At 34.8% G+C, this 25651-nt stretch overlaps 6 protein-coding genes, 1 non-coding gene and 1 pseudogene across 10 annotated transcripts; 6 read left to right on the forward strand and 2 right to left on the reverse strand.

The window, feature by feature from the left end:
* The first annotated feature begins 694 nt into the window (after nt 1-694).
* Nucleotides 695-3055, forward strand: LOC110626119 (F-box protein At2g27310). The gene has a single exon (XM_021771869.2). The coding sequence runs from the start codon at nt 824-826 to the stop codon at nt 1835-1837; it is 1014 nt and encodes a 337-aa protein (XP_021627561.1). The 5' UTR covers nt 695-823; the 3' UTR covers nt 1838-3055.
* Nucleotides 2879-3392, forward strand: LOC110625849 (annotated as a pseudogene).
* LOC110625726 (uncharacterized protein At5g41620) lies at nt 3251-7920 on the forward strand. Of its 2 annotated transcripts, none has more exons than XM_043961526.1 (3): nt 3251-3388; nt 5237-5871; nt 6259-7920. In XM_043961526.1, exons 2-3 carry the CDS (start codon nt 5257-5259, stop codon nt 7669-7671), a joined length of 2028 nt encoding a protein of 675 aa, XP_043817461.1. In that variant the 5' UTR covers nt 3251-3388; nt 5237-5256; the 3' UTR covers nt 7672-7920. The 2 variants fall into 2 exon arrangements, with proteins under 2 accessions (XP_043817461.1, XP_043817462.1); XM_043961527.1 differs by lacking the exon at nt 3251-3388 and having other exon boundaries at nt 3912-5661; nt 5749-5871.
* On the reverse strand, nt 3463-3534 carry TRNAQ-CUG. Its single transcript has one exon. It is a non-coding gene; the product is annotated as a tRNA-Gln (tRNA).
* A 1801-nt stretch (nt 7921-9721) lies between the features above and the next one.
* On the reverse strand, nt 9722-12679 carry LOC110626532 (bifunctional nitrilase/nitrile hydratase NIT4A). The gene is made up of 5 exons (XM_021772493.2): nt 12464-12679; nt 12196-12375; nt 11690-11983; nt 10561-10842; nt 9722-10035 (listed from the first exon to the last, which is right to left on the reverse strand). Exons 1-5 carry the CDS (start codon nt 12609-12611, stop codon nt 9884-9886), a joined length of 1056 nt encoding a protein of 351 aa, XP_021628185.1. The 5' UTR covers nt 12612-12679; the 3' UTR covers nt 9722-9883.
* A 1990-nt stretch (nt 12680-14669) lies between these two features.
* Nucleotides 14670-15728, forward strand: LOC110626533 (secoisolariciresinol dehydrogenase). Its single transcript, XM_021772494.2, has 2 exons — nt 14670-14814; nt 14882-15728. The coding sequence occupies exons 1-2, from the start codon at nt 14777-14779 to the stop codon at nt 15660-15662; spliced, it is 819 nt and encodes a 272-aa protein (XP_021628186.1). The 5' UTR covers nt 14670-14776; the 3' UTR covers nt 15663-15728.
* Nucleotides 15729-19188: 3460 nt separating this feature from the next.
* On the forward strand, nt 19189-21000 carry LOC110627079 (secoisolariciresinol dehydrogenase). 3 transcript variants are annotated; one of them, XM_043961681.1, is made up of 3 exons: nt 19189-19440; nt 19844-19959; nt 20027-21000. In XM_043961681.1, exons 2-3 carry the CDS (start codon nt 19922-19924, stop codon nt 20805-20807), a joined length of 819 nt encoding a protein of 272 aa, XP_043817616.1. In that variant the 5' UTR covers nt 19189-19440; nt 19844-19921; the 3' UTR covers nt 20808-21000. The 3 variants fall into 3 exon arrangements, with proteins under 3 accessions (XP_043817616.1, XP_043817617.1, XP_021629004.1); XM_043961682.1 differs by having other exon boundaries at nt 19849-19959; XM_021773312.2 differs by having other exon boundaries at nt 19681-19959; nt 20027-20999.
* A 3358-nt stretch (nt 21001-24358) lies between these two features.
* Nucleotides 24359-25401, forward strand: LOC110625448 (probable CCR4-associated factor 1 homolog 11). The gene has a single exon (XM_021771038.2). The coding sequence runs from the start codon at nt 24468-24470 to the stop codon at nt 25308-25310; it is 843 nt and encodes a 280-aa protein (XP_021626730.1). The 5' UTR covers nt 24359-24467; the 3' UTR covers nt 25311-25401.
* Nucleotides 25402-25651: the final 250 nt, after the last annotated feature.

A 25651-nucleotide genomic window follows, 5' to 3' on the forward strand; every position in this document is an offset into this window, starting at 1 on the left:
GTTTACTACCTTCATCGTGGTTATTTGAAGCAGCTATAGAAATGTCACCATCATCCAATTCCGTAATGGTTACCCCTGATCTCTTGCTACTAGCTAACCTTTTCCACTTTACTCTGTTATGGCTTGCATTTTCTATATGCGCAGGTTCTTGTGAGCTTGGTTCGAGACTTTGAGTATCATCAGCAACCTTAGGAGAAGGGTCCAGAATTTTCAAAAACAATTTAAAAATAGATAACAATTTTATAAAAAAAAAGGTGGAAGACGGAGAGGTGGCGGTGCAGTGCAAGCATCTGATAAGGCAGTGGTCGACAGCCTTACGCAAAGCGATGGAAGCATTCCACGCTGCTTCTACGTGTGGCTCTCATATGAGCTGTTATTAGTCGATCCCTTCAAAGCTTCTCCCTTTACCCATTTTTCATTTTTTATTTTTTCCAGTGGGCAACCACAGGATGTACTAATAATAAAATACAATATCTTATTTGATTTTGTATACAAGGTATAAATTTAATTAATTTTTCATAAAAGAAATTATATTATAAATGATAAATATATATCTATGTAATATATCCAGTATCTTCATATAAAATTAATATTTGTTTGAATGAAAAAGTGAGAGATGGATGAGGAAACACGAGATCACTCAATTAAACCGTTATGAACAGTTCCACAAGCATATATCCCTTATCCATTCAGAATTGTAAAAACGAAGCCACCCTTGACTCTTCAGCATTCTCTCTCTGCTTTCTTCTCCCTATAAATACATTAGTCCCTTCATTTCCCTTTCGATATTCTCTACTGAATAAAACCAAAAACCACAATTTCAATGGCACCGCCATCAAACGTCGACGGTACAGTCTCCATCTCCTCCCTCCACCTTGACGTCCTCCACCACCACATCCTCTCCCGCCTTGACGGTCCCTCCCTGGCCGCTCTCTCCTGTACCTCCTCTGAATTAAACGCTCTCTCTTCCTATGACAAACTCTGGCAACAAATTTGCACATCCACCTGGCCATCCGTTAACCACCCACTTGTCACCCATGCTGTCTCCACCTTTCCTTCAGCTCATCGCTCCCTTTTCTCCGATTCCTATCCTCTCCTCCTCCACCGTCACAGCTGCCACGATCTTGACCGTCCATTTCCCGCAACAAGAGAATTGATCTCAGCCGTGGATATTTACTATCAAAACGTCCCCATCTTCTCTACGGTTGAAGCTACTGAGACGGTCACCGGTTGGTTCCTCAGCTCTCCCTTCAGGGTCGACTTAGTCGGACCGGAGGAGTTCATCCCGACGAGGATACAACAGATAGGAGAAAAGAACTCGTGGCTGAGACAACTGCAGGAGAATATAACTCTGAGCTGGATCCTAATCGACCCTCAAAAAAAGCGGGCCATGAATATGTCGAGCCAGAGGGCAGTTTCAGTTCGGAGGCACTGGCTGACGGGGGAAGTGCAAGTGAAATTCGCAAGTATCTTGGCCGGAGACGGTGGAATGGGGTCGGAGAGGGAAAGCGTACAGTGTGAAATAATGGTGACTTGTGGAGGAGAGGAAGGAGGAGAGGTTCATGTGAGGGATGTGAGCATGGTGATGGAGGATATGGAGGGAAAGGTGTTGAGTGGGAAGGAGAGTTTGGTAATTGTGGATGGGGCAATGGAGAGGGGAGAGAGGAGGAAAGAGAAAAGTGGGGAGGAAGGGAAAGAGAGATACAATGAGTTTGTGGGGAGAAGAAGAGATAGGAGAGAGAGGAAGCACAGAAGAGAGAAGATATGGGATTTGGTGTGCATTGCTTCTGGGTTTTCAAGTTTGATGGCCTTTTGCTCCTTCCTCTTGCTCAGCTGAAGATTTTTAATAAATTTTTTTTTATATACATAATACGTTATTCTTTTAATTTGTTTGTTTTTATAATATATGGTTCACGTTGTTCTGATGGTGTGTAATAGGGGATCATCTGGGTTTGTATGATATGGAAGATGTCATGGGGTTTTTTTTCTTGTTTTTTTTTTTTTATCTTGATAAATAATACGTTATTGTTTCCCTTTCCCTTTCCCTTTCCCTTGCTCTTGCTCATTATTAAGTATGATGATGTGGTTGTTATAAGTTGGATATAATTCAATTGCGGCAACAGACACTGATAATACGTCAAGCACATATGTAAGTCTACTACTAACATTGATTTACATAAATTACTGTAAAGTAGACACTACATATCAATCAAAATGATTAATTAATGCTCCGTAGTTTGATACAAGCAAATGATTAATTATCACTGTTCTTGAACCCGGTATTGAATTTAGAATACACCGATATTGAATCTAGACTATAAGGTGAGTTACATTGTCCAATTTCTAAATTTTATGCTTTTTCTTTCTTTCTTTCTTTTTTTCATTTATTCTACACATAAATAGATTATTATATATTCAAGCACTCCATATAGTTATATAACTAAACATAGCCGACTAGTTGGATCAGATTTTTGTTCGTATTTTACTTGTTATATTAATATAATGATCCAAAATTAAGTAAAGAAAAGTAATAGCATTAATACTAAACAGAATTAAATAACAATAAAAAGAAAGCTCTGATGATTGATTGGTTGTAAGTAATTTGAAATTAAGAATTAGTTGTTAATATTTAATTGTAACATTTAACTTCTATTGCATGTCTCATGTCTGTCTGAGTTTCAAACAAGAAGCTGGGCCTAAGATAGAGCAGCCCACTTTATCCATGCAACTCCTAGCCCATTGAATAATAACACATCCATGCCATCTTTCTCTCCACAGAATCTTCATCTCTCAACCATTTTTTCCTGTGTTTTTATATTTTTCATATACAACAGCTCACCTCATCTCATCACTCTACACTAACAAGAATTAATAGAAAATGGCAGCAACATTTGGTTCCTCATCAACTGTTGTTGGGCTGGGGAGTAACGCTGTGTCATCCCCAACTCGCATTTCCTCATCCCTAGGCTCAGGTCAACTTGGTTCAAATCCCATGTTAGCTTCAATTATAACAAAACAATTCAATTCACTAGCCGTTTTCATATGTAACATATATAGTCCAATTATTTCAGGATTTGTGAAATCAAGAGTCGCAGCAAGAAATCCAATGAGACAAAAGGGTGCTGAAGGAGGAAGGTTTATGTGGTAGGTGTGTATACAATGAAAAGTGGCATATATGGGGTTGATTTTTGTGTTATTTTGATGGGAAGCTTTGAGAGGGATTGGCTACGAAAGGACTTGAATGTGATAGGGTTTGGGTTGATTGGGTGGATAGCGCCGTCGAGCCTACGGCGATCGACGGGAAGAGCTTGACAGGACTCTTCTTTGAGAGTATTGGTGCTGAGCTTGCTCACTTCCCCACCCATCCTCCTCTCACTTCTCAGTTCTGGTAATTATCTATTCTCTCAGCTCAGGAAAATATATACTTTGAAAATCAAAAAGTAAAATAAAAAAAGGAGAATAAGGTTCCACCGAGATTTGAACTCGGGTTACTGGATTCAGAGTCCAATGTCCTGACCACTAGACCATGGAACCTTTGTTGAAAGGGTTATGTTTTGGATTCAAGAGAAGGACTGAGAAGTATTTCTAAATTAAGTGTGTTTTTGTTTAATTATTGATGTTAATCCAATTGTTTAAACTTAATGCAAAGAGTTTGTGTTCCATGGATGTTACCTCATGTCTTATTTTATATTTAAGTAAATTTATTCTGTATTCCAAGTCATTTTATTAAAATATTTTCATTATAATTTATAAATACTATCATAGAAATATTTTATTATAAAATTCAAAGTTTACATCGATACTATTTCCTAAATTTGACTCATTTCATTATTAATTTCTAATACGGCTAATAATTAATTTTAGTATTTTAAAAGTATTCTCTAGAGAATATTTTAACCTCTAATCCTAATATGGAAATTTGCTAATTCTATGTGATTGTGAGATAGGAATTCTAATTAAAATAAGCCCAAGTCTATGTTTATTATTTTTTACCTAAATGACATACAAGCATTTTGAGGATGGTAAAAAACATAAAAATAAAAGAGACATAAACGAGAAGCAAGTAGTAGGGGCCTCTCTTCTCCTCTCCTCACATGAAGTTGGAAGTTTTTGCTTACTTATTCACAAAGCTACTCTGTCCTCCATTCATTCATTGATTTTGAGCCAGTGATCACCGATGTACTGCTACTGACACCTACAATTATTTCTCCTCTTGCTCATCTCTACTCATTTGTATTTCTGCCCTTCCTTTTTCTTTATTTTTCATTTTCAACCTCACCCAACGTGACATGTCTTCCTATTCAATGACAGTTTCCCATGTCATGCCAACGTCTGTTTTCTACCATCCTTTCGCTGCAAATTTCACAACTTGGCTTCCGATTGAGACAATCTTATACTAATTTATTTATGGTTAAAAAAATCAACTTCGTAGGGCTAATTATAGAAGTGAAATAATCCATTTACACATGCACGTCCCTGATTGAATGCAATACTCTCACGTGTACGCCACGTCCCCTTCTCGTCTTTTTATCACCGCTATGCAGCTTAGAAACTAATGCTAATCCTCTCTTGCTTTTTCTTTTCCTCTCAGTATCTCTGAAACAAAAGACACCAAAATCTCTTTCCTTCCTTCCTTCCTTCCTTCCATCTCTTACACTTGCCCATCACTTTCTTCCTTTCTTTCTTTCTTTCTTCCCCTTTTTTTTGCCTACCTTCTTCATCTCTTTAGACTGAATCTTTGATTGGCCGTTGCTTTTCTCCTTTGAGCAATTCAAGGCAACAAGTTTGGACTTGCCTAAAAGAGTATACTCAGATGGGTCTTCAATATTGCATTATGGTCCTACTTCTATCATCTTTGCCCCCAGTTCTCTCCTCGTCACACACATTTTGAATTCCATATCTTTTTCGTTTTCAAATCTTCTAAATCTTGAATTTTGGGCCAGCACCAATATCACTGCTACTACTCATTTCTGGATTCTCTTTCCAATTTCCAAATCTTCCAAATCTTCACAAAAAATCTTGAAACCGCAAACTGATGTTATCTTTTGTTCACATGCAATGCCAGGGAAGATGATCATCTATGTATGAATCTCATGCATCAGTCTCCCGTTGCAACTCCATATTTCTTGCAAATCTTTCATAGTCTTGTAATAACAAGAATGATGATCAGATAGGATATATGCACTAGGCCTTGACCTTTTGGTGAATTTCAATTATTTGTCAACACTGGACACAGGGTCGTTAACAGCTGCACATATGGAGGCAAAAAGCAGAGAGCACTGCAAGATCAGAAAGCGAGGAAATTCATCGTCTTCCTCATCCTCACTGATCCAAAAGTACAGATTCAAGCGAGCAATTCTGGTTGGGAAGAGAGGTGGGTCTACTACTCCTGTCCCAACGTGGAAAAAATCTCCAACTTTATCAATGCCAAACGCAGAATCCACCAATTGTCCACCCTCTCAGTCTGGTGCCAAAGCCAAAGAACCTTCTGTTTCTGCAAGAAAATTGGCTGCCACTTTGTGGGAGATCAATAACATGCCTTCACCGCGAGTCAGAAAGGATTTAGAAACGGTAACAGATAATATTAAAGAGCTCAGAAGCAGAGAAAAAGTTGCAAAGTTTCCGCATCTGTCAGATCCATCTTACACTCCGATTTCAGAGGTTTTTGTTATTAATAATAATATTATTTTGTGGTTGTTTGGGGGGGGGGGGGGGGTTCTGATTATAATTTGTTTCTGGGTTATGCAGAAGATGGATCGATCTAGAAGAAATGGTCATAGGAGAAGGGCATCAGTTGTTAGAAAGAAAGTTGAGGTGACTGATTATAATGCGGGAGGCTTGGACTCTGTTAGTAATGCAAGTTTGATGGAGGTATCTATGTTACTTCAGTAGTATAATTTTGGGTCGTTTTCAAATAATGTTTCCCTGTTTTAAAATTTTGTGGCATGATTACGATCGAACAGGGAACATGTCCTTAGTGCATGTTTTGAAATGTCTCTCAAAATGGCTCCACCAACTGTTGCTTTCAAAACATTATCATTTCAAATCAATTTTCTTTTTTTTTTTTTCAAAAAAAATAAAACGACTGATAGTTTATGTCCTTGAAAAATGTTATATTCATCGTATCAGAACCAGAAAATGCAAAAAAAAGTTCAACCCTTCTGAATTTGCACTACTGCTCTTCAAAAGCCCTCCAAAACTTACAATTTTGTATGTGAGCTTGTTTTGAGTTAAGCTTTATAATTCCACGAAATGCAGATTGAAACTCATAGCAAAGGTATAATTGGAATTAAAACCCGTTTGAAGGATGTAAGCAATGGCTTGATCACTTCCAAAGAGCTTGTGAAAGTTCTGAAACGTATTTTGGGTCTTGATGAGCAACATTCTTCAGGCATGTCCCTTGTCTCAGCACTTCGTGTTGAGCTTGATCGAGCCCGTCTCCAGGTCGATCAACTGATCAAAGAACAGCGCTGTAACCGCAATGAGATTGATTTCCTTTTGAAGCAGTTTGAAGAAGAAAAGGCAGCTTGGAAAAGCAAAGAGCGAGATAGGATTCGTAATGCCATAGCCTGCATTGCAGAAGAGCTTGAAGTAGAGAAGAAATTAAGAAGACAGACAGAGAGGTTGAATAAGAAGCTTGGAAAAGAATTAGCAGCTACAAAGGCATCTCTGTCCCAGGCTTTGAAAGAGCTTGACAGTGAGAAAAGGGCAAAGGAGATACTGGAGCAAGTCTGCGATGAGTTGGCTAGAGGTATTGGAGAAGATAGAGCTGAGGTTGAAGAATTGAAAAGAGAATCTGCCAAAGTTAGGGAGGAGATTGAAAAAGAAAGGGAAATGCTTCAGCTGGTTGATGTGCTGCGTGAAGAAAGAGTCCAGATGAAGCTCTCCGAGGCTAAATATCATTTCGAAGAGAAAAATGCAGCAGTGGAGAGGCTAAGAAATGAGCTTGAGTCATACCTCAAAGAAAAAGTACTAGGCAAAGAAAATGGTCATGACTCTCCAAATTATGATAGAATTAAAGAGCTTGAGGCTTATTTGAAGGAAATACAAAATGGGTTACCGCAAAGGACCGAGAAAGTGGAGAGCGAAGGGGTTATAGAAAATGGAGAAGTTCATGATGGAGATGATTCAGCAGACAGTGATCTTCACTCCATTGAATTAAACATGGACAACAACAGCAAAAGCTACAAGTGGAGTTATGCTTGTGATAGTGATGCTTTCGATAATCTGAAGCGGGTCTCAGTAGATAGAGATTTCATGGGGAGAAAGTCTATCTCAGAGAATATTCAATGGGGAAGCATCTGTTTGCAAAGAAGAAATTCCAACAGCATTGACGTTCCTGATTGGGATTTCATTACTAAAAATCAGGAAAAATCAGATGTGTTTGATGGGGAGAGATTATCTGAAGTTGATATCCATTCTCAGACACAGGAAACTGAAGATGAAATCATGCGATATAGATCACTGAAGAGCCTTGGAGACCACATTTTATCCAGTTCTAAAAGACAACCTATACAAAACTTTGCCAGTCCAGCAAGGCAATGGGAGCCTTTGCAGGATGTTGGGAGTGCAGTTTCGGATGGTTCACCAGTGCTGCAAGGAGATTCTTTGAAGCCCAGGGTAACGGGAGCGAGAGGCGGACGCCGGACTTTAACAAGTTCAAGACATTAAATACTTTGACATACTACGTTTCCTTTTCCTCAAGAAATGATCTCAATAGCTAATTCATTTGTAAATATATAGAATCATATGCAAAAGCTGGCTGTCTGAATCTTACTTGCCAAGAAGCACTTTATTTATGGTGTGTGTGTGTCAGAATTTTTCTGGTATGAACTTGTGTTTGGTTCATTTAGATGAAACTTGTGAACTCCATTGACAATTCCCAAGATGATATGGTTGAGCTGAAATCCTTATAATTCACTGAAAAACCTATTAAAGACGTAAGATGATGTCAAAGATTATGGCTGTTGGTTCATAGCATGTTGAAGTGAGGATGCTAATTGCAAGGTCAATGATGCTTTTTGAGTATAATTATTGAAATCCATTATGTTAGAAATGACTCCTAATAGCATTCATATGACAATTCTTGGTACATGCATGTTGTAAGAAAGTCTCCAAGAACGTGTTTGGTGGATTTTGTCTGCAAGCTAATTGCTAGGCTAGCTACAGTTGTAGTTCACTTTTAATTTTTGGTTTGAGCAGATAGTAAGAGTGCTTAGCTAATAATTGCCAATTCTGGTTAGGTGATAGCAGGGCCACAGCTTGGCAATGTAGCTTCAGGGTTCATCTGTTTTGTCATGTATCATTTAGGGAAGCACATGGTTGTCTCCAACTAAGGCCAATTATTCTGCATTTATAATTACCAAAAAAAAAAAAAAAAACTTTCCTTTTTAAAATATCTTTTAATGATATCAAACAGATTTACCGGCAATACTAAACAAATCCTTTAACACTCTTATCTTTATCTTTATTATTTTTGTTTTGCTTTCTCTGTTATAAATTTTCTTAGTTTTATTTAAATTAAAATGTAAACAAAATACTACATATAGTCCCATCCCCTTCTTGTAATGTCCCGCATGGGCTAGATCCATAGCTAGACATGACTTCTACCTTATTATTGCCATATATTTTTCTTTCAAGTATGGGCAATTAATTTCTTTTAGGATTGTGCAACCAAATTAAGAGTCAAATTTGAATATTGGCATTGACGAATAAAATATTCTCATTTACCAATTAATTACTCCGATTGTCTGGGTCAATTTTATATCAAAATGCTTATTATTGCTAAAAGTTTAAAGAGATTTTAGCCAAAAAGATGATCATTTACAAAATTATTAAGAATCAGGATGAAGAGAATGCCGACACAAATGGATTGGCCTGTTATATTTGGCACGTTTAGGGATGGAGGAACATGGCATTATACAAGATTGGAATCATGTGGCAGCCAAATGCCAACAGGTAAAGGAAGCAGATCATGCTCAAAAAGTTGATGCTCAAAAAGTTGGTGGCAAGTTGAAGGTAAGGAAAAGCTGGTAGTACGAAGTTACGTTGATGGAGCTCTTGGCATAGCTCCAGTGAAGCTGAATTATAGATGTTGTTGCAAGGTCTCTCGGCTTTCTGGGAAACAAGATCCCTAAGGCTCACTGCTGAGGTCTAATGTACATGGAAACAGGACATCGCAGGTTGATTAACCAAGATTGCTGATAGACTAGCTAATATTTCTCTGACCTTTCATCTACGCTTGCATTAGCTTGAGCAACCTCCTGCAGCTGTTAGACATGAATTATAAGGGGTATAGCTTGACCTGTGAGCCTTTTACCTTTAATGTTTGGTTGTCCTTGCCAAAACAAGGGCCTCATCTTTCAGAAAATGAGTCCAAGTGATAACACAAAGCTCAGTCCCAGCACGGAGCAGTTTCGAACTGGGCAGAACCAGTTTAGACCAGAACTGAAACCGATAAAAACCGAGTTGACCAAAATCAGCATTAATTGGAACCAGCCTGCTCGGTTCCGAGCCTAACAGGAGGCATCCTGAGAGCTGGTTCCAGTCCCCCTATCCTTGAGTTCACTATCCCTTGGCCACTCCTATTCTCAGGATTAAAACACATACAAATTTTTGTAGAAAACAAACAGAACTGCAGGGAACCGTTCAATTTTTAGGGCCTTCGAAGGATGGAAATTTCAAGTCACAGTCAGTCAGCAAATTCAGATAAAAAAACAAATTGAAGAAAAGAATGGACGAGATTTGTAGTCAAATTGTTATCACAAATTCACTTACATCCAATAACCAGAAGAACAGATTCGTACATAAGGTGTTGCCCCTTCAATTATTAGTGAAGATACCACTTCAATTTGTGAAAAATTGCTGGTTCATAAGAAGGCAACTATTTATTACGACTTTCATTTTTTGCAGCTGCTGATGTGAAGGTAACTGCATTTGTTGGATGGTCCTTCACAGTCAAGCTAAAAACTTCAGGCCTTGAATAATGCCCAACCACGTCAAAGTCAAACTTCGCACATGCTATTTCTCCAAGATCTAGGCATGATTTAATTCTATCAAAACCAGAGCTCCAGTGCCACAATGAAAATACAATAAAAATAGTCCTATACCGTGCTCAAGCAATATCAGTGCAGCATAGGAGGGTAGGAACACCCTTAATCATGAGCTTCCAGAGGATTCCATATTTACAACAAAGCTTACACAGACAGAGACAGGCATGGGGAGAAACTATGGCCAACTCGATCATACTTTAAACAACAGTTGAAGCATGTGCCTAACTTTTTTAACAGCCAAATGATGCAGACTAGTCTAGAATCACAGAACAGACAATGACATTAGATACAGATAGCAAGACTATTCTCTGTCCCATGTTTTTGAGCAACTTTCCATTCTAAAGTATCCTGTCCTCTATAATCTTTCTTAATTGACATTTTAATCTTAAAAATATTAAAAGCAAACCAACCTGTGGGAGTTTCGCAAATCTACAAAATCCCAGTGCATGTGAGACTTTGAACTACTGCAGAAACGTAAAAACCACATAAAACTGAAACAGTGGCATACCTAGGTCTGCTGATATCAGTGCCTCCCCTTCAAAATTGGGTCCTGCTAAAACAGTCCCCAAGGGTGAAATAATGACACTGCCTCCAGCACAGACAACAGAATCTGGTGTGCGGTCCTCTTCTATTCCAGAAAATATGTACTCTGGAGGAGGTGGGTAATCTTTCCTCCGGCAGAACTGATTAGCAGATAGCACGAAACATCCACCCTCAAGAGCAATGTGCTTCATTGTTGCTTGCCAAGTGTCTCTGGCATCCGCAGTAGGTGCACAATATATCTCAACGCCTAAACAATAAATTATCACAAATAACAGTGAAATGGGATAAGGTTTAGGGTATAAAAGAACAGAGCAGTATGCTAGCCAAACAATAATGTCATACGATTTATAATCATATGCCAAACAAACTAATGCATGCTTTTAACCAAAAATCACCTTCATTATTGAGTTGTAATTACAAAGACTGCATATCATTTTATAGCGCACATCTAAAAGAACATTATGGATACAAAAGGTCTTGGCTAACCTAAGAGAAATTCTAGAGCATGGGCATGGGCTGTGCGCGAGTGCACACAGCATGTGTTGGGAGCAGAGCATACACAAAAATAAAGAAGGATCAAATTTTAAGAACTGAACCGGGAGATTGCAAAGCATGAACCTTGAACTGGTTGAACAATATGACTGGATAAATGCCATTTCTAAAAAAAATACTCTATGCTTACATAAAGGTGCACACAACAAAAAATGCACAAAAGTTTGCATGCAACAGAATCCTAATGAAAAGAGTGAACCTAGTGATAGACACCAGATCATATTAAGCATAAAATACACACATGAAGCAATTGCCTGCCTAATTATAGAAGAGCACCTCTCATATGATGCAAGGTTCCTGGCCTTCATACTCACGCATGGCCCCAAAAGATTCAAATATAACATGGGAAGAAGGCTTACATATACAACATATGAAGTAAAGGAAAAACCACAAGATGCATTCTCCAACCTGATGGAGAAGTGGATAAAAATACATAAACCGAGCAACATTATAATTGACAAACGATAATTGGCAGCAATTGCTACTATGGTTTTATGATGAATTATATAAGGTAATTGGATTGTTTCATTGAAATAGCTCACCTTTAGCATACATAGCTGTCCTCAGAAGTGGCATTCTATTTTCCCAACAAATAGCACCACCAATTTTCCCAATTGGAGTGTCAATAACAGGTATTGTTGACCCATCCCCAAAACCCCAGACTATACGCTCAGTGGCTGTTGGCATGAGCTTTCTGTGTTTTCCCAGGTAATGACCTTGAGAATCAAAAAACAGAATAGTGCAATAGAGAGTATATCCATCCCTTTCTATCACACCCATTACTAAATATACCTTGTACTTTCCAGCCATAGCTGCCAAGCGATCCACTTCAGGACCTACAATAAGTAGAATCTTAATTATCCACTTGAAGATTCATGAAAAGCTTAAATTGAAGACAACGACTTGTGAGGATAATAAGGTAACTGGTTAGTTTTTCGAAGATACAAGGAAATTTAAAATCAAAATACGCTGTAATCCTGATAATAAGGCGTTCAATTTCCAAGTGTTAGTATTATTAAAAGAAAAGAAGAAACAGCAGAAAGGTTACCAGGGACATCAATGGCTGCTGCATGATACTTGCGGAACTCCTCTCTGCCTTTTGGAGTTCTATTTCCAATAGAAGCACCAAAACTAGACCCACGAGGATAACCGCCAACAAATGCTTCGGGAAACACAACAAGCTGGGCTCCATATCCAGCTGCTTCCGCCAATAATCTCTCAGCCTTATCTGTGTCCAAGTAGAGGCATGAGATTTAGATAGGAGGAGTAAATATAGCATAGAAAAGCAACAAGCTTGAAGCGAAAATGGAGAGTACCAAGAGTGGCGGGAGTGTCATAGAAGACAGTGGAGGCCTGGACGACTGTGGCTCGGACTGTAGGTGCGGAGGAGTCAGCTCCCATGTCGACCTCGGCGAAAAGTGGGGAATCGGCTGATGGGGGTGGGGGTGCTGGGACGAGCGCCATCTCCAGTTTTTTGCGGGTGATGTTGAACTGTTGTGGTTGGTATTGGCTGCTTGGATGGTCGCATGATTCCTTGGGTCTTAAAAATCTATTGGAATGTGCTAGAGACATACACACCTTTTTTTTTCTTTTTCCTTTTGTTTTTTATGCATATTATAAGTTGTCTTTGTACAAAATTATGGAATCACCCGTTCAAAAGCATTATTATTAAGAAAAATTATTTTTTCAGTTTCTAAGACACAGCGTAATTAATAAATAAAATGATCAAATTATCTCTAATAAAAAAATATATTTTCATCTCTAAAATATTACATATTTAACATATTTATCTCCTTAATTTTTAAATTTAATATTTTAATATTTAAAATTTAATTTCGTTAAAATTTAAAAAAAAAATCTTAAATTCAATCTCCATAAATAAATAAAAAATTTAATAAATTTAAGATTTAAATTTAGTAAAGATAATAAAAATTAAAATATATAAAATTTAAATTATTAAAAATAAAAAATTAAAATTTAATATAAATTATTTTTGTAATGTCATTCGCTGTCGATCACTGCTCGTCATTTAAAAAATTAATTAAAATATTTCTAACATTTTAAAAAATCTACTAGTTAGTCTTTCCATTAATATTAATCATTAAATATTATAAAAAAAAATCTAAAATACTCTTGATATAGAGAGACTAATTAGTAAACTTTTTAATAATTTGAGGGACCAACTAATAATTTTTTTTAAACTATAGAGACTAAATAGTAAAATATTTAGTGATAAAATTAATAGAAGAACCAACTAGTAAACTTTTCAAAATATTAGAGACATTTTAATATATTTTTTAAAATTAAGAGACTAAATAGCGAGTTTTTTTATATTATAGAGATTAAATAGTAATTTTTCATTTTATTATTGATAAGGGTATTTTTGAGATTATATTTATTCTCTTTCTTTTGATTAAGCGAAAATTATTGATTTAACATAATTTTTTAACGAAGTGATCTTGAATTTTGACATAATTAAATTTCAAGTATTGGATTCTAAAAATAGATGAACAAATCCATTAATTACGTTATACCTCAAGGGCTAAAAAGTAATTTTCTCTTATTATTATTATTATTATTAAATTTAATTTAATAGATAAATCAATACTTTTTAATTTGTATATTTATTTTTTCTTACTCAACAAAGTGATGTTGATCTTGATCATGATCTTGCAACCTCTAGCTCTAATCCCAAATAATAATTCATGTGGCCTAAATGACATTAATTTGCTTCTGTCGGTGAGCGGAAATCTGTCTGATATCATCATAATTAAGACTATGATCTTTTGTAACAGTATTGTAACATCTGTATCTATAAGTATTTATACTGTTATCAGTTTTATACATACATACATAAATTACAACAATACCTACCAAAACTTCAATAAATAAACTTTTTGTCCAACAAACTTTAAAAAATTAATTAATACATGTTCCTGCTTTTTACTCCCTTTCTTCTATTTATTGATTCTTTTATCATTTCAAATTCCGGTTTGGAACCAACACTTCAATCTGGAACTGGCTGGATTTTTAACGGCTCAAAACAATTTCAATTTTTTGACAATTTTTTTTTACTGTTCCAATTTTGATTAAGTCAAACTTTTGTGGCCAAGCGAATTCCAATTGCAGGTTACGTGTAATATATAATAAGAAAAGAAAAGAAAAAAAAAAGCAGCCCAACAGCTCAGTCAAGCCTATTTGAAATTTTAAAAAAATATAAAGCTAGCATAATTTATTATTATTTTTAGGATAATACGTGTAATATATAATTAATACTGTTGTGAAAGGACTGAAAGGAACTCATCTTAAAATATTTTACATGAAAATATGTTTTGTTATTTAATTATGACGTTAGATTAATTGTATGTACTTATTTACATATATAAATATTTTCTTGTTTTAATAAAATTGTTAAAATTTAGAAAACGACCAGAAGTTCCACGTTGCCATTGCATTATTGAGAAAGAGAAAACATGAGAGCTGCACAGGACACGTTTTGTGGATGACATTAAACATGCAACAGTGGAAATTTCTCTATTTAATGGCGAGTATAGGTTCAGGACACAGCACACACGGCAGAGCTAATTTGGTTTTCTCCCCAGGCACTCTACTTTTCGTTTTCCATTACCATGGCCTCTGCCTCACTTCTCTCAGCAACTCTAAAAAGGTCATAAATATTTTATTTGTCTTCCATAATGTACTGCTGTATGCTCAAGTTATTGATTTATCTGCAGGCTGCAAGACAAGGTGGCTCTCATCACTGGAGCTTCTAGCGGAATTGGGGAGTGCACTGCCAGACTCTTCTCCAAACACGGTGCTAAAGTAGTGATTGCAGATATTCAGGACGAGTTAGGAAACTCTCTCTGCCGAGAACTTGCGGCAGATTCCCCCAGCTCCTTTGTCCACTGCGACGTTACCAAAGAAGAAGATGCCCAAAATGCTGTTAATACAGCTGTTTCTAAGTACGGGAAGCTTGACATCATGTTCAACAATGCAGGGATAATTGGGGTAGCTAAACCCAACATACTTGATAATGAAAAATCAGAATTTGAAAAGATCATTAGTGTTAATTTAGTAGGTGCATTCCTGGGGACTAAGCACGCAGCTCGAGTGATGATCCCCAATCGCCGAGGGAGCATAATTACAACTGCTAGTGTTTGTTCAGTGATTGGAGGGGTAGCATCTCATGCTTATACTAGTTCAAAACATGGGGTGTTAGGACTGATGAGAAATACTGCTGTGGAGTTGGGACAATATGGAATTCGTGTGAACAGTGTGTCGCCATACGTGGTTCCCACCACACTGGCGAAGGATTTCTTTAAGCTGGATGATGATGGAGTGTATCGGATTTATTCTAACCTCAAGGAGGCAGTGCTTAAACCAGAAGATGTGGCTCAGGCTGCTCTTTACTTGGCAGGTGATGAGTCCAAGTATGTGAGTGGCCATAATCTGGTAGTGGATGGGGGATTCACCGTTGTGAATCCAGGTTTCTGTATGTTTCCACAGTCCGTATAATGTTTTTGTTTAGAGTCTGTTCCGTGAAGGAATTAAAATGAATAAATTAATAAAACTTATATGTCAGGAACACGGTGTTGGAAATAGTAATTTGCAAAGGTTCTCTATGTGTGGATTAGTTTTAATAATATAAGATTTGTATTTAATTCTTCCTCTTTCACCCATGCCGTTTTGCTATTTCTCTTATTATTAAAACTCATCACATTGAAGCCTTCGAGTTTACCTCAATGTAATGAAATTAATTGTACCTGGTAATAACTAGTTGGTCTACAAAATTAAGGCATAAGATGGCGCATGTGTTGAGTTAGGTGTTTTGATTGGCCAGTCAAATGGACGGTTTGACTAATGAAAGAGGTAATGCCAAGAAGCCTACGGGTTTCCCTCAATGTAAGGAAGTTAATTGTACCTAGTAATAACTAGTTGGTCTAGAAAATTAAGGCATAGGATGGTGCATGTGATGAGTTAGGTATTTTGATTGGCTAGTCAAATGGTCGGTTTGACTAATGAAAGATATAGTCTCCAAGGGAGGAATATGCTATGAAGCCTAGGGATTTGGCACTTTGATAGTAAGAAAAATAATAGGGACAGTAGATGAAAATTACAGAACTACTATTTTATATTTAATATAACTACATTTATACATATAATATGTATATTTCTCATCCAATAAATTTAACTATTTTAGTTAATTAAATTTATTATTCACTTTTAATTTTATTAAAATAAATATGATAAATATAATTATTTTTCATAACGATTATTAACTATTTAAAGATAGTGTATAATCAATTAAATCGCTATTATTTGAAGTATGGAGTTATATAATAAATCTAATTTACAATTATTAAAATTGATAAATTTTAGATTTTTCTTTGGATAATTACTTTTTTTTATTTTTTTAAATTAAAATATTAATGTAAGGTATTGACAACAAAATTTATGTGGTGGAGGTATTAATTTAATGGAATCACTTAGTAGTAGGTATAAATAAATTTTTGTGTATTATTTAAGGTATATTAATTAATATTTTTATTTAAGTTAAAATTCTTAAAACCGAAAAAATTTAAGATTTTGTCATTATATATAGTATTGGGTTTCAAATTGTAAAATTGTTAAAATGGACAAATTTATTATTTAATTTTTATATTTTAAAAAATTCATTATAGTTGATAATTTAATTTTAAAAAATATATTAAAATATTTTTAAATGTTAAAATATTTTATTATTTAATTTATATAATTTTAAAAAATTTATTAATTAATTCTTAATTTTATAAAAAAATCACTACTATAAAAATAGATTTAAAATAGTGATTATAAATTATTATCTAATTATAAGTTAATAGCAACAAATTTAAATCCATTAAATCTGTTTTTACTATTAAATATAAAATAAAATTTTTAATTATATAATTATATAATAAAAACTAAATTTTATTTTTAATAATTTTAAATTATTATTTTAATAATATTAAATTAATAATTATATAATTACTGTAAAAATACTATAACCCAAAACTTTAAAATATAACAATAAATTTATTACACTCACCTGATATATCTAAATAAATTTTAGATTTTATTTCATCGGTTCCTAATTTTTAATTAAAAAAATAAATTTATTAATTAACCAATTAATATTAAAAATATTTTAATTTTTTTATAATATTTAAACGCTAACAATAAAATTGCTATCAAATGGTAATTTTTTCAAAAGAGATAAAAGTCTCTTGGAATGCCCTAAACGGGCCCAGGCTGATTTTTAATTAAAAAAATAAATTTATTAATTAACCAATTAATATTAAAAATATTTTAATTTTTTTATAATATTTAAACGCTAACAATAAAATTGCTATCAAATGGTAATTTTTTCAAAAGAGATAAAAGTCTCTTGGAATGCCCTAAGCGGGCCCAGGCTGATTGCTAGACGACGAGACGGCAGTGTTTTTGTTTTTATTTATTTAATTTAACAACGGCCGGCAATGCCGATGTATATTTATTTGTTTAAAATATTGTTTTTTGTCAGATCTTAAAATATTATTTATTATTTAATTTAATGTTAGATTAATTATATGTGTTTTTTATAACATATAATACTTTTTATTTTTAAAAATTTAAAAACAGAGAAAAAAAAATGAAAAAATTGAAGAAAGAAAGGAGAAAGTCAGCTTTGATCGTCTGTTTTGAAATTTTCTTCAGGCTTTTCTAATTTTTTTGTTTTGGATTCTCTTTTAATTTTCTTTTTTTTTTTTTTTTTATCTGTAGACAATAACGGTCTCTATCCTGTCTGAGAGGAGAGGAGACTGACATTATTTTTTTTTTTGCTATTTATTTATTTTTCATAAATTTTCTTTCACTGTTTAACTTGAGGGTTGTTTGCTTAATTTTCGTGAAGACTAGCAATTTTATTTTGCTAGTAGAAATGAATATTTTTATTTTAATATTATATCGCTCCATTCAGTGGTTTACGCTCTATATTCGGTGGTTTATGCTGTATCTAGTGAGGATGGTTGAGCTCTCCGCACATTCTTCCTTGTGTACTTTGATTTTCTCGAGTTGCTTTGTTTTCAGTTGCTCTTGAAAATCTGGCTTTCTTTTGTTGCATGGAAATTCTTTTGTGTACTTTTGGTTACTCTCTTTTTTTTTTCAATGTACGACAATCATTGTTGGTGCGGTTACTTTGGTGCTATCTCTTCGTTTGTTGATGCATCAGTGGTATTGATAATGGACTTTGCAATGCTTGAATCTGCGGGTCTGTTTAGTTGTGGATTGGATTTGAATTTTAAATTTGTGTTGACTCTGAATCTAGTTGTGCAACTGTGATTTGGTTTAATTGGCTTTTATGGTTCTTGGATAGATAACTGTTTTCAGCCACACAGTAATTTTATCACTTCACTTTGTTAAATACAATATCTTTTGTACATTAAAAAAAACATACAAAACTTTTTATATTTTAATAAAATTATTAAATTTTAAAAATAACTTTTTGTATTTTCTAAAAAATATCTAATGTTTTAATTAAAAATATGTTCTATTAATTTATTTTTTTGTATATGCTCCAAACGTTGAAATTATACATTTAATATAGTTTTTTTTTTTTTTTATAAAAGAAAATGAAACTTAAATCGCTAAAGCAATGATAACATTACACAGCATCCCTTGTACAAAGATTCAAAAGAAAAGGGGAGATTTACAAGAATCTTCATATTTAGCAGCTATGGCTTGGATCTCCCCTATACAATTCTCTTGTAATGGACAACTATATTTACCAGCATTTTAATATATTTATTATAATTATAATAAACACCACAAAAAGTCTCTTTCTACAGTGGGTGAGATCCACTCATTACAACTAAACAAAATTTAATTCAAATAAATTGGTTTGTTCTTTAAAATATCTTTTAATATTTTATATTATATTTCAATTTTTAAAATGATATAGATTTCATTTTGTCTTTAGTGCTATAAAAAAATGGAGCTAAGGTCATTGATTTATATAAAAAAAATTATGTCTATTCAATAAAAGTTTTTGCTATGTTCTTCGCAACATTCATAGTTCTGGTTCAAGAATGAAGGATCTGATGACTTAGCTGGGAGAAGAGCTAGAAGATAGCCTTTGCTTCCCTGCAATTGATGTACTGCAGAAAATGCTCCTCACCACTCTATCTATCGCTTTACCTGCATGATTTCTGATTATTACATCTGCTACTGCATCTGGTTGGTCCATACAATTATATTTTCGAAACTTTCTTGGCGGCTTTTGCCAGATTCAATTTAGGTACCATCCTGTTATGATCATTCAGATGTATAAAACAATTTATCTACTTAGTTAAATTATTTTTTTTTAAAAAACAAATTATATATAGGAAGATTTATTAATATTTGAATTATTAATTATTAATTAATACAATATAGGTGGTGTGTGGTGTGTGGTGTGCTGTGTATAGATAAGAAGTTTCATTTTTGTGTAGTAAGAAGTTTAACCAGATAATAACTGTATTATATATAATTGAATCAGGAAGCCCTGAATTCCACTCTCTCACCCCAACTTCTAACTTCTAACTTAAAAAAAGAAAGAAAGAAAAGAAGAAGTTCCTGTTTTGTGATTGCATTATTGAGTTGATGCCACGTAACCATCCAACACTGGACATCTCTCTATTTAATGGAGAGTATGGGTTCAGGATAGGCCACAGCGCAGAGCTATTTGGTTTCCTCTCCTCCCCAGGCACTCAACTTTTTCCAGACGTTGTTTATTTTCCATGGCCGCTGCCTCACTTCTCTCAGCAACTCTAAAAAGGTCATAAATATTTTACTTGTCTTCCACAATATACTGTTGTATGCTCAAGTTATTGATTTATCTGCAGGCTGCAAGACAAGGTGGCTCTCATCACTGGAGCTTCTAGCGGCATCGGGGAGTGCACTGCCAGACTTTTCTCCAAACACGGTGCTAAATTAGTGATTGCAGATATTCAGGACGAGTTAGGAAACTCTCTCTGCCAAGAACTGCGGGCAGATGCCCCTTGCTCCTTCGTCCACTGCGACGTTACCAAAGAAGAAGATGTCCAAAATGCTGTTGATACAGCTGTTTCTAAGTACGGGAAGCTTGATATCATGATCAATAATGCGGGGATAGTTGGGGTAGCTAAACCCAACATACTTGATAATGAAAAATCAGAATTTGAAAAGATCGTTAGTGTTAATTTAGTAGGTGTATTCCTGGGGACTAAGCATGCAGCTCGAGTAATGATCCCCAATCGCCGAGGGAGTATAATTACAACTGCTAGTGTTTGTTCAGTGATTGGAGGGGTAGCACCTCATGCTTATACTAGTTCAAAACATGGGGTGCTAGGATTGATGAGAAATACTGCTGTGGAGTTGGGACAATATGGGATTCGTGTGAACTGTGTGTCACCGTACTTGGTTGCCACCCCACTGGCAAAGGATTTCCTCAAGTTGGATGAAGATGGAGTTCATCGGGTTTATTCTAACCTCAAGGAGGCAGTGCTTAAACCGGAAGATGTGGCTCAGGCTGCGCTTTACTTAGCAGGTGATGAGTCCAAGTATGTGAGTGGCCATAATCTGGTAGTGGATGGGGGATTCACTGTTGTGAATCCAGGTTTCTGCATGTTTCCACAGTCTGTATAATGTTTTTGTTTAGTGTTTGTTCAGTGTAGGAATTAAGATGAATAAAAATCTGGCCAATCTCTTATTAATAAACTTATACGTCAGGAACATGCTGTTGGAAATAGTAATTTGCAATAAATTAAATTTGTGAATTGGCTTGTAAAAGGGGAGGTCTCTATCACAATTTTTGAACACACTATTTCAGGGATAAAATTTATTTTATTATATAAATTTATCTTGATAGTAATCCCTTGAATATCAATGATTTCGATTCCATTAAGACTAAATTAAAAGATTTATGTTGATTTTAATCTAATCATAACTTGAGTACATCCTTGTAATAGTGGATTTAAAAATTTTATTTTAAGAGTCCATCGAAAAATAAAAAATTAAACAAAATAGTTTAAATTAGTAGGATATTTAATAAAAATATCAAATATTATATTATAACTTACATTAAAATTTTCATATTCAAAATTTTAAGATATCATCATCATTATTAAGATTTAAAATTTTAATTATAATGGTCTTTTTGCGACTAATAAAAAAAAAATAATGATATAACATACTAAAAGATCAACAGTTGCTGAGAAATGCTCATCAACCTTTGAACCCAAATTAATTATCTTAATGTTATTGCAAATTTAATACCTTTGGGTTCAACTAACTGATCATCTCATGCAGTTAGTTTCTATTTACTGCAACAAATTAAGAACTGGATTAGAAAACCAATGGAGTCTGTGTGTCTTTATGTTGGTACTCTGATACCTAAGTTAGTAATAAATATTCAAGATCCTATCCTATCCTATGTAATATAAAAATATTTATAAATGCAAGATATTTCATGTCCTTTAATTTTGTCAAAAGTGAAATGATTGGTATGATTACTCCTAAAAATATTAAGGTAATGCCTCTATTATTTAAAAACAAGTGCAGAATTAATTAAATGCTCCACCAATATATTATAAGAGATGTTCATAGCCCTTTTACTGACCAATTTACAAGTAGCTAGGGTACATATTGACAGACTCAGAAAGGGTTCCTTCTTATTAGACTGTTAGGGTGCTGAAATACATAGCCAAGGTGATATGTCACTTTTAGAGATCAACTCAGTCTCAATACAAGGCAGGGCTTGGTTCATGAAGGATTGAACTCCAATCTTTTTTCTGAAAAGGATGATGCAAGTGATTAAAGTGCAATTAATTATTCACGACAAAGCAAAGCATACAGTCTAAGTTTCTTGATGGGATGAAACATGGTCCAGACAATTAATCATCCACAACCAATAACGTGTTTGAGTTTTCTAAGCTACTTAAGTTCCAGCGGAATCTGGGGGGAGTTCATCATCGGAAATAGCGTCACCGAAGAGCTCATGCGTGTTGTCGGAGAGTGATCAAGAGATGAGGTCAATGATGGTGGTAGGTTGTCGTCGATGCCTCATGTACGTGATGTTATCAGATGTGGATCCCAAATGTCCCAAGTGCAAGACCACCGTCTTGCTTCATGTTATACCACCAAGAAGACAATAAACTGATGGTGTTTTGCCTTTCTTCTTTTTCATACCTAGCTCTTTCTTTTTCCTGTCCTCTTCTTCTTATATTTTCTTTTGGTTTTGTTGCGTACAAGTTCAGATGAATAAAAAAGGAGGGTTTTAATCTCCTTTTTATTTTGGGCGTACCCTTTGCAACCAAAAGTTTAATCTCGTGTTTTTTTCTTAAAATAAAGAAATCCAGATATAAGGATCAAGTAATTTCAAAAATCCAAGTGGAATTACCATGTAGTTAATTTTTTTTCTCACTTTATTTTTTAAAATAAATTAAAGCACCCTTTTCTGTAAGGGTTTCTTAATATTTTCTTTAAATATTTCATTCGTTTTATCATTTTTATTCACGCTATGTATATATATATATATATTTATTTATTTCATGTGCACATTGACTCGGTCAATTGTAACGTAATATAATAAGTAAATAAATCAAAAGTAGGTGGGCCAGAAGTGCCAACTATATTTGACCACATATCTCCAATTCATCACATGAGATGATACCATGGAATGCTGAAATAATTACCAAATGACAAGTCAGGGTCAGCGGTTATCTAAATGTCAAAAAATACATGGAATAACAAGTTTACAGTATAATTGGACAACCATCAGGCTGAGGCCCCCACCCCACTGTATAAATTAACAGTTTACCCCCAATCCGCATTATGAGATATTAAATTCATTATCGTTAGTTCATAATAAATTACTTTGTGCAATTTAATTATACATATTATGATGCACAAGTATATTGCCTTCTTTTTAATTCTTGTTATTAAAATTATCAATAGGAGGTAGCTATATCTTGAATGTGAATGATTGGCAACCAATTCGAATTGTGCATGTTTTTTTCCTAGGAATAAGAATTATTTACAAAATGAGAGTTGCTTGAAAAGTGACCGAAATTATTCATATGGTTTTTTAGTAATTGGAAGTAGGACAGTACTCTTACATAGAGAGAAAATCCTCCTCTTTTGTTTTTTTTTTTAATTTTTTTTTGGCGTTTAACGTCTTTTTATAAGCACAGGAAAAAATTCTTATTTTTTTTGACTTGATCATCAATTATTTAATGTTCACCATCAAGTTGGAGTATAAATAATTTTTAGGTTAGATCTTCTTCATTATTAGGATTCCATCAATATTTTTATGTTTTTTTTTCTATTTTTATTTTAGGAGAGCATATTTATCTTTAAAACTATAGCATTTCCAAAGTATTTTACCAATTCTCTGTATTTAAATGGTTAAACTTAAAAATATATAAAAGTATTTATCAGCATCATTAATTTTTTTTAAAAAAGTAAGACAGTATTATAGTTAGAAACTCTTTTATTTGTTGACTCAATTATATGGGAACGGTTAGAGCAATATAGTATGAATTACAATACTTTAATAAGTTATTATCTATTTTAATTCGGTTGATGAATGCTTCAAAACTTTCTATAAGATTATTTCGATCTTTTTAAGTTTGAGGTGCAATTACAAGAATATGAGAATATACGTCTTCAATTGGGTCACTTCTCTAGAGCATCACTGTGGCTTTTAAAAGCTTTCTTGGTGCAAAGATATGTTCATGACCGGAGACAAGAATGCAACAGCGTGAAATTTTATATGGTTCAGCTAGAGCAATTAGGATTCCTTTTCTTTGATTACGAGCGGAGTTGTTCAATGTATAAGACATTTAGTTTATAGCCTCGCTATCTAAGCCTATATGATAATCTTAGGTAAAAGAAAAAGACAAAAAAGAAACGGCACCCGTGACAATTGATAAGTGCAGCATCCGATTCAAACACTGCCCACATACACTGAAACTAGTCAAATCCATTGGGACCCAGTTGTACTCTGTGTATCTACCAAATTAAAGGATCAACAAACAATTTAAAAAAAAAAAAATTGAGGTTCCAGGAGGCTTCTCACTTGTGGAAGATGGACCAAGTCCTCGTTGGATTGCCTCGGTCAAATTTTCCAACGCGTCTTTCCACTCACGCACACTCTAATACCACGCCTTCTCTTTTTCCTCTCCTTCCACGCTACATCCGCCACCACCTTCTCCATATATAACTGCTACCCCCCACTACCTCGCAATCATCCCCGTCAATCCCCTCACTTATAAGACTAACTCACTTCGCTTCATCGATTACAATATGATTCTTCAAGACTCAGCTATGGAGTCCAAGCCGATTGTCATACGAGAAGTCTGGTCTTCTAATTTAGAATCTGAATTCCAGCTCATCCGCGATCTCATAGATGGTTTTCCCTTCATTTCCATGGACACTGAATTCCCTGGCCTTGTTTTCCGCCCTTCCCTCGACCCTACAAAGTCTTACTCTCGTCAACGCCGTCCCTCGGATCACTACAAGATCCTCAAGTCCAACGTAGATGCTTTGAATCTCATTCAGGTGGGTCTCACTCTCTCCGACTCCAACGGCAACCTCCCTGATCTGGGCACCGCAAACCGATTCATCTGGGAATTCAATTTCAGGGATTTCGACGTATCTCGTGATGCTCACGCCCCCGACTCCATTGACTTGCTCAGGCGTCAGGGGATTGACTTCGAGAGGAATAGAGATGAAGGGGTTGACTCTGGTCACTTCGCCGAATTAATGATGTCTTCCGGACTCGTGTGCAATGACTCAGTGAGTTGGGTAACGTTTCATAGCGCCTATGATTTCGGGTATTTGGTGAAGATCCTGACGCGACGGTGCTTGCCCGGTGGTTTGGAGGAATTCTTGAGCTTGTTGAGGGTGTTTTTCGGGGGTAGAGTTTATGATCTGAAACACATGATGCGGTTCTGCGATAGCTTGTATGGTGGTTTGGATCGGGTGGCCCGGACTCTAGATGTAAACCGCGCCGTCGGGAAATGCCACCAGGCCGGGTCAGACAGCTTGCTGACGTGGCACGCGTTTCAAAGGATGAGAGACGTGTATTTTGTGAAAGATGGGCCCGAGAAACATGCCGGAGTTTTATATGGATTAGAAGTGTTTTGACTTGTAGGACTTAAAAGTATTCATTTAATTTGTTTAAACTGCAATTTGTAAATTAAGTGAATAATTAAAGAAATTCTTTTGTGGTTATAAATCATTTGCGAATAATCAGATTATTAGGTACATGCATGCATTTGAGACATAGAAATTTAATGTTCAATGTACTTGCATAAATATGAGCCTCATGATAAATTATTATAGAAGATATATCTCACATTAATAAAATAATATTACTCTTAATTAAGTAAATCTAATACATTATCTCAAATTAATAATATGTCTAATATGAATATGATATGCTATAGACCCAAAATACATCTATTTTTTTTTCTGTGAAATTTACC

Source organism: Manihot esculenta, chromosome 11 (assembly GCF_001659605.2).
Source record: "Manihot esculenta cultivar AM560-2 chromosome 11, M.esculenta_v8, whole genome shotgun sequence".
Classification (NCBI taxonomy): Eukaryota; Viridiplantae; Streptophyta; class Magnoliopsida; order Malpighiales; family Euphorbiaceae; genus Manihot; species Manihot esculenta.

Excerpts from the sequence above, each read along its gene's own strand:
- LOC110626119 (XM_021771869.2), top strand. The coding sequence starts at position 824 with ATGGCACCGCCATCAAACGTCGACGGTACAGTCTCCATCTCCTCCCTC.
- LOC110626533 (XM_021772494.2), top strand. The coding sequence starts at position 14,777 with ATGGCCTCTGCCTCACTTCTCTCAGCAACTCTAAAAAG. Across the intron at positions 14,815-14,881 it reads CTCTCAGCAACTCTAAAAAG|GCTGCAAGACAAGGTGGCTC; the intron begins GTCATAAATATT and ends ATTTATCTGCAG.
- LOC110625448 (XM_021771038.2), top strand. The coding sequence starts at position 24,468 with ATGATTCTTCAAGACTCAGCTATGGAGTCCAAGCCGATTGTCATACGA.
- LOC110625726 (XM_043961526.1), top strand. The coding sequence starts at position 5,257 with ATGGAGGCAAAAAGCAGAGAGCACTGCAAGATCAGAAAGCGAGGAAAT. Across the intron at positions 5,872-6,258 it reads GTAATGCAAGTTTGATGGAG|ATTGAAACTCATAGCAAAGG; the intron begins GTATCTATGTTA and ends CACGAAATGCAG.
- LOC110626532 (XM_021772493.2), bottom strand. The coding sequence starts at position 12,611 with ATGGCGCTCGTCCCAGCACCCCCACCCCCATCAGCCGATTCCCCACTT. Across the intron at positions 12,376-12,463 it reads TGACACTCCCGCCACTCTTG|ATAAGGCTGAGAGATTATTG; the intron begins GTACTCTCCATT and ends ACTTGGACACAG. Across the intron at positions 10,036-10,560 it reads ACTGATATCAGCAGACCTAG|ATCTTGGAGAAATAGCATGT; the intron begins GTATGCCACTGT and ends AATCATGCCTAG.
- LOC110627079 (XM_043961681.1), top strand. The coding sequence starts at position 19,922 with ATGGCCGCTGCCTCACTTCTCTCAGCAACTCTAAAAAG. Across the intron at positions 19,960-20,026 it reads CTCTCAGCAACTCTAAAAAG|GCTGCAAGACAAGGTGGCTC; the intron begins GTCATAAATATT and ends ATTTATCTGCAG.